The sequence below is a fragment of the Colias eurytheme genome, chromosome 1 (genome assembly GCF_061535395.1).
Source record: "Colias eurytheme isolate Ceu_HAF_F1 chromosome 1, ilColEury1 Martin Lab GWU primary, whole genome shotgun sequence".
In the NCBI taxonomy this organism is placed as follows: domain Eukaryota; kingdom Metazoa; phylum Arthropoda; class Insecta; order Lepidoptera; family Pieridae; genus Colias; species Colias eurytheme.
In genome coordinates, this window is record NC_142980.1 from 16,050,617 (window position 1) to 16,063,135 (window position 12,519).

The 12,519-nt window shown below is 49.2% G+C and overlaps 1 protein-coding gene across 1 annotated transcript; it reads right to left on the bottom strand.

Annotated features, from left to right (window-relative positions):
• Window positions 1-4,973: 4,973 nt before the first annotated feature.
• LOC149911429 (uncharacterized) lies at window positions 4,974-6,254 on the bottom strand. Its single transcript, XM_090117867.1, has one exon. The coding sequence runs from the start codon at window positions 6,252-6,254 to the stop codon at window positions 4,974-4,976; it is 1,281 nt and encodes a 426-aa protein (XP_089973993.1).
• Between the last annotated feature and the right edge of the window lie 6,265 nt (window positions 6,255-12,519).

Consider the following 12,519-nt stretch of genomic DNA (forward strand, 5'->3'; position numbering starts at 1 on the left):
CATACACCTTATTTAGATTGTTGTTTATATCATTAATGGCAGTGTTAATATCAGCTAAAGGCGACTGTGTATATATTTGAAGGTCGTCTGCATAAAGATGATAAAGGGAAGTTAGGTGAGGAGTTAAAAAATTAATAAATACAGCAAACAGAATTGGAGAGAGCACACCACCTTGTGGCACGCCAGCAGATATGTTGCGCCAGGTTGAAAAAGAATTATCAACAAGAATACGTTGCTGGCGGCCAGCCAAGTAACTCTGAAACCATCCAAGAACATTGGGAGATAGGTTTATGGAACGAAACGTAACGTAACGGTTAGGTTAGGTTAGGTTAGGTTAGGTTAGGTTAGGTTAGGTTAGGTTAGGTTAGGTTAGGTTAGGTTAGGTTAGGTTAGGTTAGGTTAGGTTAGGTTAGGTTAGGTTAGGTTAGGTTAGGTTAGGTTAGGTTAGGTTAGGTTAGGTTAGGTTAGGTTAGGTTAGGTTAGGTTAGGTTAGGTTAGGTTAGGTTAGGTTAGGTTAGGTTAGGTTAGGTTAGGTTAGGTTAGGTTAGGTTAGGTTAGGTTAGGTTAGGTTAGGTTAGGTTAGGTTAGGTTAGGTTAGGTTAGGTTAGGTTAGGTTAGGTTAGGTTAGGTTAGGTTAGGTTAGGTTAGGTTAGGTTAGGTTAGGTTAGGTTAGGTTAGGTTAGGTTAGGTTAGGTTAGGTTAGGTTAGGTTAGGTTAGGTTAGGTTAGGTTAGGTTAGGTTAGGTTAGGTTAGGTTAGGTTAGGTTAGGTTAGGTTAGGTTAGGTTAGGTTAGGTTAGGTTAGGTTAGGTTTTTTTTTTTTTTTTTTTTTTTTTTTTTTTTTTTGTAAAAGCACCCGCCATCACAGGGTGTTGTGTGCTTTCCTCTGGAATATTGTCCAGAGATGTTTCTTTTGCTTTTAATCAAATAATTACCACACTATTATTTATTAATACATTAGGCCTAAATGAATACAATTTAAAATAGAAAATACAATTTAACAATTTACAATAACATTTCCAATTCAATAATAAAATACCAAAATTAAATATTACATTTAAAAACTTACATTAATTAAAAACATTGCACTGAGAATAATAAAAAATAAAATAAAATAATTAATACAATTAAAAGTAAATACTTAATACAATTTAAAATTTACAATGAAATTTCCAAGATAATAATAATATACTAAAATTAAATATTGCATTTAAAATTTACATATTATATTAAAAACATTACAATAAAAAGAAATAAAACAATACGGCACAACACTTATAAAACTTAACCCTAACATCACAACTTATCACAGTGTCTTTTGTTAACCACCCTCACAATTCTTTCGCAATACTCCAAGAATTCAGTTCTCGTATCATCCCCCAGGGCCGCGGGCAGATTCTCACCCGTCATCGCGATGCCCAATTTTTGCTCAATAACATATCTATCTCTTGCAAAAATCGGACACTCGAGCAACAGGTGAGAAACCGTCTCGTCGACTCCGGGCTGACACAGGCACGATGGATTCTCCTTCAGCTTGAATCTGTTCAAGTAGAAGGCGAATCCACCGTGTCCAGTCAGTGCTTGTGTGGTGTGGTGTGTGATGTCTATTTTCCGTACTATTTTGTATGCAGCAGCAGCGCTTGGGAAAAAGAGCTTCGTGCCTCCAGCCGTCTCCCCCACATCATATCTCCTGTCCCATTCCCCGATCGTATCCCGTCTCAGGATACGCTTGACGAATGAAACAGGACACAGATCGTAGTCGGGTTTCTTCTTCGACCCCAGAGCGGCCTCCTTGGCTAACTGGTCCACTCTTTCGTTCCCCCTTAGCCCTGCGTGCGCCTTGATCCAAAACAGAGCGACCTCCCGCCTCTGCGAAGCAGCTTTTCGGAGGGCCGCCCTTGTTTGCACAGCAAGGGGGTGGGGGGAACCGAGTGTGACTGCCTGGAGGGCCGATCTGGAGTCGCTGAAGATGCCGACCTTCGACACTCCACTCTTGCAGGCTCTAATTACTGCTCTTTGGAGCGCTAGGAGTTCGGCCTGGTAGACGGTGCAATACGGCGGCAAAGCAAGCTTGACGGCCTTCGTCTCGGCCTCCCCCTCCCATACGGAAAGGGCGGCTCCGACTCGACCCTCAATCTTGCTGCCGTCCGTGTAGATCCTATGTACGTGGCTATCAGCCACGTCGGAATACGAGTCCTCGTCCACCAGCCCGAACCCCAGCCCTTCCTGCTCTGCCGGATGTGGGTCCTCAATCGCCGGAGCCATTCTTTCCACCTCCCTGTCTCCCAACGCTGGGTGCGACACCCCCTTCTTGATCCCATATAATCTCGAGACTTCGAGAATTCTGAGATCAAGGGGGAGTATCCCAGCCAACAGCATAGCTGAGTTCAGGGAGACGGTCCGATATGCTCTGCAGATTTTTTGGGCGAAACCCCGTTGCACGGTGTTCAGCCTTTTTTGGACCCCCATCTTTTCCACTGTGGGTGCCCACGCTGCCGATGCATACATAATAGTCGGTTCAATAACAGCTACATAAATAGTCTTAATAATATCTGGGCTAAGTCCCCAACCAACTCTGGCTGCCTTAGCCAAGAGTTTATACCGGGCTATTGCCTTTTGGCATACAGCCCCGACGTGGGCGTTAAAGGTGAGGCCGCTGTCTATTGTTAGGCCCAATATTTTTATATGGTCAAAATATTTTATTTCCACATTCCCCATAGCGAGCCGTGGCACGTCATATTTTAATCTCCTCGTGGAAAGGAGGGCACAAGTTTTATGCGGTGCAAATTTTAGTTTGTTTTCCTTTCCCCATTCATCTATTGCATTTAAGACACGGTTAGCTTCCATTTCAATTTCAAGGGCCGTATCACCCTCAAAGACCAACACAATGTCGTCGGCGAACGCTTGACAGAATACTCCCATATCCTCTAACATCCATAGCAGAGGGTCCAGCAAGAGGTTCCACAGGATTGGTCCACCTATGGATCCCTGCACGCACCCCTTGCTGGTCCCCCTACTCACTTCCACGCCCGCATATCTAACTTTCACTCCCCTTTCACTCAGGTAGCTGCTGATCACCCGCCTCACGTTCCCCGGGCACCCAACTTCAGCCAACCGCACCTTTATGGCTGGCCACCAGGCGCTGTCGAAGGCTCCCTCTATGTCCAGCGATACCACAACAGAAATCTTCTTCTCCTCCCTCATATTTCTGATGTGGTTCACTAGTCTATAGAGGGCGTCCTCGGTGCTCCTCTGTGGCATAAAGCCATACTGGTGGGGGCTTATTTTGGGCAACAGGTAAAACCTGAGTCGGCCGACCAGCATCTTTTCGAAGATTTTGCCGAGAACAGGTAAGAGGCCGATCGGTCGATAGGCTTTCGGTACCCGATATGATTCCTTGCCCGGCTTTCGCAGTATAACCACGGTCGCCCACTTCCACTGTGCGGGGAAGTAGGCGGCAGAGAGGCATCTGTTGAGCAAGGCAAGGAACCATCCCGGGTTACAATCCACAGCGTGCTGACAGATGTCGGCCGTGAGGCCATCCGCCCCGGGGGCCTTCTTGGGGTTGAAGGACCTTACGGCTCTCTTCAACTCCTCCATGATGAAAGGAGGGTCATCCGGGCCCGCCGGTGGTTCGGTGTCCAAGGACTCCGCACACCCGCGCACCCGACGATGTCCCTCACTTTCACCACTTTCCTGGTCCTCGGGGTAGAAGGTCTCCGCCAACAGTCCTGCCGAGCTCCGGGCATCGAGGGTCTCACCGCCCCTCGAAAGGGGCAGATCCTCCTCTCTCCCTGTGGCTCTATTAAGCACCCTGTAGATGCCCTCCCAGACCCCCTCCCTATCCTGTTTCCGGCAAAACTCCTTCCAACTCTTCTCTTGCGCTTCTTTCACTGCCTTTTCATACATCTCTCTTTCTTCCAGGTACAATCCAACCACGCGGTCTCTGCGATCAGGTGCTGCGTTTCGGATCCTGCGTCTCCTCGTGGCCACCTGCTTCTTCATCTGCGCGAGCTCATCATTCCACCACGACAAGGTGAATTTCTGTGTGTGTTTTTTGGTCGGCATTGTGTCTCTGCATGTCTGTGTGATTGCTTCAGTGTATCTGTCTATTGCGTCATCTATTTGTTGTGTGCTGTGTATTGTGTCTATGTCTTGTATAGTTAATTGTCTGTCCGACATCAGCTGGGTCAGTTTCTCATGAAACTGAGTCCAGTTTGCCTTGTGTGTGTTAAATATGCGTGTAGTTCGTATTATGTTCGTGCCTGTGGATTTATGTTGTCTGATGCCGAAGGATATGCCGTTGTGGTCCGAGCTCGTGAGACTCTCCTCAACCCTCCAGTTGTCCACTCGGTTCAGCAGATCGTCGGAGCACGCTGTCACATCCACGTAGCTAGAGTACCTTTTCCCACCTCTAATGGTATCGAACGTAGGGATGTCCCCGGTGTTGAGTATGTGCATTCCCATTTCTTCCAGTACAGCAGACACATCTCTTCCTCGCGAGTCTTCCATTTCGCCACCCCACCACGGGCTTTTTGCGTTCGCATCGCCTCCCAGGACCATCCTATGGATACCCAGCTCACTCCCTATCCGCCTAAGATGGTCCAGGTAGAGCCCCACTGGTTTATCGGGCTCGAAGTAGAAGGACACTACAATCATCTCCCAGGCTTTGGTTCTGAGAGTGGCCACAACGATGTTGTTACTGCTAAGGCGTGTATGTAGTTCGACATCCAGTGTGTCGTCGAGTACTACAATACACGCCTTTACTGCTCCACCCCCTTCCCCTTCGCTCTGGAAGATCCTCACTCCATTGTATGTCCTCATACTTTTCGCCCCACCAACGTAGGGCTCTTGCAGCAATGCTACGCATGCCTTACGCTTGGTGGCTTCGAGCAGTAGCTCCCGTGTGGCGATTTGGCTCCGCTGGAGATTGGCCTGCAGCATTCGGTACTGGAAGGACTCACCTTGGGCAACCTTAGCAATACGCTACCGCCGATCTGGCCAGAGCATCCCACCTCTTTCTTTCCGTACACTCTCTGTCAAAGGCGCTGTGCTCTGCGCTGCCTTTCTTAGCCTTTATGCAGTTGATGCATTGAGGCACTTCTCCCCGCAGCCACTTGTCGCACTCGGTCTTCATGTGAGGACCGGCGCAGTGGCTGCATCGTTCCTTCTCCTCCCTACACATTCGTCTCGTATGCCCGTACCCAAGACAGCGCGAGCACTGCACTAACGGACTTTGATCCATCACTTTCACTCTACTTAGCCCTATATGGGCGTATCCTTCACTCGTGCATCTCTTCCATACCTGTGGACTCACCCTGGCCACTACGTGGTTCTGGAGGTGGTTCCTTGCTTTCATCACGTACGCTACTTCTACCTTTCTCTCTTCCCCCTTCAGGCCCTCAAGGATGCTTGCATTTTGATTACTGAATGCTGTGACGAAATCGTCAACTTCGCATTTCATTACATCCCTGAAGACTAGTAGAGGGCTCTTATTTTTTACATCTTCCACTACTAATCCCTCATTCTTTCTCAGCCTTTCCTTCACCTTGATTCTTTCTTCCTCATTCGCACAGCCGACGACCACCTTCCTGTTCTTCACCTTTCTTACCCTCTCTACTTTCACCCATCCGTCCTTTGCATCCACAGTCTTTCTGATCATTTCTAACACCTCATCACCCGTCTCTTGTTCGTCTTTGGATGACACCATGACCGAATGCAGGGCTCTTGCTTCGGGGAGTTTCTCTATGACTCCCTTCGAGACAACGCCCGCATAACTCGCCGTTTTGGCGACAGTCATGTTGCCCTCCAAAAGCGAGCTTAATTTGTCCATTTTATTTTCATTCTCCCGCATGCTTACTCTCATATCTTCCATTCTTGTCATCATCTCTTTCATACTTTCTTTCATTCCTTCACTTAGGTCCAGATTTCTCACCAATGCGTCGTCAACTACGCTGGGGCCAGCATCGGATGGCGGGGGGGGATGTATAGGGTCCCCACTACGCCCTCCGCTACCAGCCCTGGCATTGGTGAGTTCAAATTCAATCTCTTTTATTATTTCATACATCCTTTCTAGCGCCGTAATTACCCCGTCTTTTATATCAGTCTTTAGATTTCGGGACTCCCGCAGGTGGGCTTTCCCTTTCAGCAGAAGGGCTTTCCCTTCTGCAGTCCGACTTTTAGGTGTTGCAGGCTTCTTCACTGGTTCGGAGATAGTGAACGTGTCACTGGCACGCCTCTGGGGAGTGTGGATCATGATGACTTAGGGGAAAAAAAAAAAAGAAAAAAAAAAAAAAAAAAAAAAAAAAAAAAAAAAAAAAAAAAAAAAACCCCTGTCAATAATAATTATTCTTAACACTATTAGGTCTCCCAATAGGGGAGATACCTGTCAATAATTACAATTAAAAATTAATATCACAGATATAATTAATATAAGATATAAAATATTAATATAAAAATATAAAGTATTAATAGGTCACTGATAGTTAAAAATGGTCAACTTAACACTATTAGGTCTCCCAATAGGGGAGATACCTGTCCAAAATTACAATTAAAATAAATATCACAGATATAAATATAAGATATAAAATAATAATATAAAAATATAATATAAAATAAAAATATAAAATATTAATAGGTCACTGATAATAAAATATTAATACGTCCGTAATAATTACAATTGGTCAACAATAAAAAAAAAAAAAAAAAAAAAAAAAGTCAATACTTATACTTAATCAGTCTCCCAATAGGGGAGGCACCTGTCAGTGATTACAATAAAATAAAATAAAAATGGAAATGAGCAGCAAATACTAATAATATGATATTAGTAATACCTCATAAGTATTATAGTCTATAGTTCAGTTTAAAAGTCAATCTATAAGTTATACGATAATATTATCGTACGGTTCGACCTACTAAGCTAGCACTAGCTTACTAAAGCTAGCTAGTCAGTACTAACCACTCAAGTCAATAATTAATAATTATTATTATTACTTAAGACTATCAGGTCTCCCAATAGGGGAGTCGCCTGTTTATGATTTAAGATAGAATTAATATATAGATAAGATCAAAATGAATACATATATGGACAAATAATACATATGAATAAAAGATAATAATATTATAATATTATTGTGTTGTGTGATATAATTATGGTCCCTAAGCACTCAGTATATTATAATACCTTAGTCTAACAGCTACACCAAAAATGATGTAGCTGGTCTATTTTTACAAAATACTAATATACAAATACAAAATATAAATTAGGTTAAAAAGAAAACATTAATTCGCCACCACGTGTTTACTGTTTTGTTGATTGCACCCGTGACCTACTTAGATATTTCTCCCGAAATACGTTATGAGGAGTTAAGATAATTTATTATCTTTGTGCGGGAAGGTGTATGGAATATCCCAGCACTAATTTAAGTAGGAAACACGGTGGGGGGAAAGGAGAAAAGTAAAGTTTTGGCGGAAGAAAGTTTCTACTTTTAGGTTAAAACACTCTTTGGTGTCTATCTTCGCCAATTTCCAACCGATTTCCCCGGGACAAAAACCACAACCTTTATTTTGATAAGACGCGTCTATTTGCACTTGTATCGTTTCACCATGCACTGAGTTAGGGAGGATTGCCACCGCCCGGCTTGCCGAAAATTGTTTGTTTTACCTTATGTATGGGTCCTAAAAATCCCAAAATTTTCACAGGCACTCGTTTCACTAATACCCACAACACTACAGTTCCGGTTCGCGAAGTCCCCGATATAAATCGGGACTTCCCAGCGACGCCGTACTTTTGTTAATTTAGTAAAAATTTCTTTTCGTAATAACTTTTCACAGGCTCACTCGATTTTAAAACCGTTTTCGCGTCCGTATCTGTTGTCCAAGCGCGCATCCACTGGTATACAACACTAGTGTGTAAGATGAAAAAAAAAAAATACCACTTTTGCAAAAAATAAATTCAGGAGCGATGCGATTTAGCTGTCAACGGACCGCGTTCGGGCAAATGACTGGGTTAGGTTAGGTTAGGTTAGGTTAGGTTAGGTTAGGTTAGGTTAGGTTAGGTTAGGTTAGGTTAGGTTAGGTTAGGTTAGGTTAGGTTAGGTTAGGTTAGGTTAGGTTAGGTTAGGTTAGGTTAGGTTAGGTTAGGTTAGGTTAGGTTAGGTTAGGTTAGGTTAGGTTAGGTTAGGTTAGGTTAGGTTAGGTTCCCGTGTGGAGTTTCTGGTCTCCCATCGGGCGCGTCCTCAGGTGGCGGATAGGGGAAGGCCTCCCAGATATGGGGGGTACCGGTGGTCTTGCCGGCGCGGACCAAAATCAGCGTGGAGGAACTCGAGGGCTACCACGTCCTCGTTGCAATCTCTGCTTTGCAGAGAAATTGCTGGGTTTGTTTTCGAACAGTGCTGCTTTTGCGGCGAGGTATGGCGACCAGTGGTTGCGGACGATTTAGTCCTACTGGACGACGGGCTGCTTTGCAGCGATGGATGGCGGTTGTATCAATCGCGGCGCGGCGGGCTGGGCGGCAGGCTTTTCTGTCGCCTGGTTAGAGGCTTCGGCCTCCCGTCGGGCAACCTGTTATCCGTCGTAGTGTTGTTGTCACGTCTAGCAGCTACGACGGACCAGGAGGCTTGCCTTAATCGGCTGGCCTGAGAGGAAGGACACCTCATCAAAAACCCTCAAATCTGCGTTGTAGTCCAGCGGCGTGGATTTCCTGTCCTTCCTGGACAGTTTGGCTCGGGAGAGCGTGAGCTTTTAGCTGTGTACACCCATGGATACCGCCCGACCTCCATGGTGTAAAAGGGTTATCCGGGTGCAGGGGGCACCGCCCGGATGGACGTTTTATATCCCCCATACTCGTGGGAACAAAAATGTCCTTTAACTCTGAACCGATCAACGACGACTTTAGCAAACACACAATTATGGACACTGAAAACTTCTATGACCTCGAAGACACTGACGGAAGTATGTCTCCGGCGCGTGTCGAGACAAGGCGGGGCAGGGCTGTGCTGCGTTCAAGCTCCAGCTCTGTCAACAGCATCATAGAAACGGATGGAAAAGACAGGCTGTGGCGGAAGCGGACGCTGGACACCAGCTGTTCTGGTTCCGACACAGAGGATGGCACAGGGGTTTTTACATCCCCATTTATTAAGACCACCTCAAAAAGAGGGAAGGGCCGCCCATCGGGTTCAAGCGCCACTCGGCGCGAGGCCACATTCGATATGACGAGGTTGCGTAAGAGGGAGTTGGAGGCGCAGGCCGAGAAGGAGGTTGCTGAGTGCGCCGAGCGCATTGAAGTGGCGCAAGCTAGCGCTCCTCTCCCTCCCATTCCAGCAAAGACAAACACGTCGGAGGCTCTCAGTCGCCGCATTGCCGATGACCTGGCTGCAATCGTGAAGGTGATGACCAAGTCATCAAATCTCAAGGGCACTTTCAAAAAGGCCTTGAAATTGGCCCACGATGACATTGAGCAGTCAGTAGCTCTATTAGAGAAACACACTGTCTCTGAGGAGACGAGATTGCTGCAGGCAGCCAATTCCCGCCTACAGGTGGAGCTCGACTCCCTGAAAAGGGAACTCCAAGAGGTGAAGGCCTCTCAGGGCTCGTCGCTGCCTGCTCAGCCCCAAGATTCGGATATCTTGCGCCAGGTCGGAGCAATGATTAACGCGAGATTTGAGGCTCTAGAGGAGCGTCTGCTGCCGGAAAAGCGCATAAGACCTCCACTGGCGGCAGATAGCAGGAAAGCGGCAAAGGCGGCTGAACAAGCGATGGCTGATGACCTCGCACCGCCCCCTCCATCAAAGGCGAGGACATATGCAGGTGTTGCGGCTTCATCGCAACCCGGTAGATCGGTGTCTGGGCCCGCAATTAAGAAAACCGCGAAGCAGACGGCGGTCCCAGCTTTGGAGATCGAGGCAACCTCGAAGAAGAGGAAAAAGAAATTGGCGAAGGGGAAGGAAAGGGTCCCCGTGCAGCCTGATCCGGCGGGTTCAAAGCCCCCCAGAAAAGATACGCTGGCCACGTCATCCGGCCTCCCGCAGCAGCCGTCAAAGGTCGGAGAGTGGACTGTGGTCGGAAAGCGAGGAAAAGAAAATAAGGGGAAAGGGAAGAAGCCTGCGGCTAAGTCCCGCAAGAAGAAGTCGCGAAAGCTCCACGCTCCGAATTCCTCGGCTGTCGTCCTTACCCTGCAGCCGAGTGCGAAGGAGCGTGGCGTAACCTACGCCGGTGTTTTAACGGAGGCGCGGCGTGGAATAGACCTCGCCGAAATTGGCATCAGTGCAATGCGTTTTAAGCGCGCTGTCACTGGTGCCAGGATACTAGAGATCCCCGGTGCTACCAGCACCAAGGAAGCGGACTCCCTTGCCGCCAAATTGCGGGAGGTCCTCGGTGAGGATAACGTTAAGGTGTCCAGGCCGGTCAAGTGCGCAGACCTGCGAATCACTGGCCTGGATGACTCGGCCACAGTCGAGGACATTGCGGCTGCGGTATCGCGCGCAGGGGAGTGTACCGCGGAGCATGTGAAGTGTGGTGGCCTGCGCACGGGCCCCCGAGGTGCTGTATCAGCCTGGGTTAGTTGCCCGGTGACTGCGGCGAAGAAGCTGGCGCAGGCGGGGCGCGTAATGGTTGGGTGGGCTTCGGCGAAAGTCTCTCTCACCGAGCAGAAGCCCCTGCGCTGTTACCGCTGCCTGGAGGTGGGCCATGTCAGCGCCACGTGCTCCTCGCCGACGGACAGGAGTGCCACTTGCTTCCGCTGCAGTGAAACAGGCCATAAAGCTGGTGGATGCGATGCCGCCTCCGCTCGCTGTGCCCTATGCACGGAGGCAAAGCTACCGGCAGAGCATCGGCTTGGAAGCGCAGCCTGTAAGGCCCCGAAGCCTAAAAGAGGTGGAATGCGGAAGCAAGATGGCGCTCCAACGCCATCACGCTCTGCTCCGGTGCCTGATGAGGTACCGCAAACGGAGGCAGCCATGGAAACGCAGTAATGGCCCCACTGCGTTTTCTACAGGCCAACATCAACCACTGTGCCAGGGCCCAGGACCTTTTACATCAGAGTCTGGCAGAGTGGGAGATTGACGTGGCGGTAGTGTCTGAGCCATACAATCTGCCCCCCCGGGATAACTGGGTGGGCGATCTGGATGGCTTGGTGGCGCTGGTTGCTCAAGGCGACACACAGCTTGAGCAAATCATAAGGCGACGGGGATGCGTCTCGGCGGTTGTCAATGGCTTCACCGTTGTGGGGGCGTACTTCTCGCCGAACCGCTGCCTCGCCGATTTCGAGCAGTTCTTGGTTGAGCTGAGGGATCTGCTAGACTTCGCACAACCTCAATCTGTACTTCTGGCCGGGGACCTGAACGCCAAGTCGGTGTCTTGGGGCTGCGTGGCAAGTGATATACGTGGCTCGACACTCGCTGACTGGGCAGTTGCGTCGGGACTGACGGTTGTTAACCGTGGAGCAGAATTAACGTGTGTTCGGCAGAGGGGTGGATCCATTGTGGATGTCACGTTTGCGAGCCCCCCTCTCGCTCGTCGTATACAAGACTGGAGGGTTCTTTTGGACGTGGAGACGCTCTCGGATCACCGTTATATCCGGTTTAGCGTCTCCACGCCCTCGACGGCTCCCAGTCAATTCCCCCCTGGCGATTGTCGTCCACGCTGGGCACTTGGTAGCCTCGATAGGGAGCTCCTCATTGAGGCTGCCTTAGTGCAGGCTTGGCTCCCGTCGCAGCAGAATGGCGGCGAAAACGTAGAGGAGGAGGCCACTTGGCTTGCCGAAGCTATGTCTCAGGTGTGCGACGCGAGCATGCGGAGGGTGCGGTCGGTTCCACGTAGGCGCCAAATGTACTGGTGGTCCGCCGATGTTGCCCAGCTGCGTGCTTCATGCGTGGCTGCGAGGCGGGCGTACACCAGGCACAGGCGCCGTAGGCGGCGTGACGAAGAGGAGGAAGCGCGGTTATACGCCGTCTATAGGGACTGCATTGTGTCTCTGCAGCACGCCATCAGCAGCGCTAAGACCCGTGCATGGGAAGAGATGCTCGAGAGTTTGAACCGCGAACCTTGGGGTCGGCCGTATAAGAGGGTGAGGCAAAAGCTTCGCCCTTGGGCCCCGCCCTTGTCTCAAAGTTTCGAGCCACGATTTCTGGAGCAAGTGGTGACGTCCTTGTTTCCAAGTCGGGGAAGACATTCTCCCCCACCGATGGCACCCACGATGACTGCGCAGGAGGAGCTCAACAACGAAAATGTCCCTCCAGTCACTCGCAACGAGCTCGCTGTGGCAGTAGAGCGCCTTAAGGCGAAGAATGCCGCCCCCGGCCCTGACGGTGTTCCCGGGCGGGCCTGGGTGCTGGCGCTAGAATCTCTTGGACCCAGGGTGGAACAGCTGTTCACAAAATGCCTCCAACAGGGCCAATTTCCCCGTAGGTGGAAAACCGGGAACTTGGTCCTGTTGCAGAAGGAGGGACGCCCGCGCGACTCGCCCTCGGCTTATAGGCCGATCGTGCTGCTCGATGAGGTGAGCAAGCTCTTTGAGCGCGTCT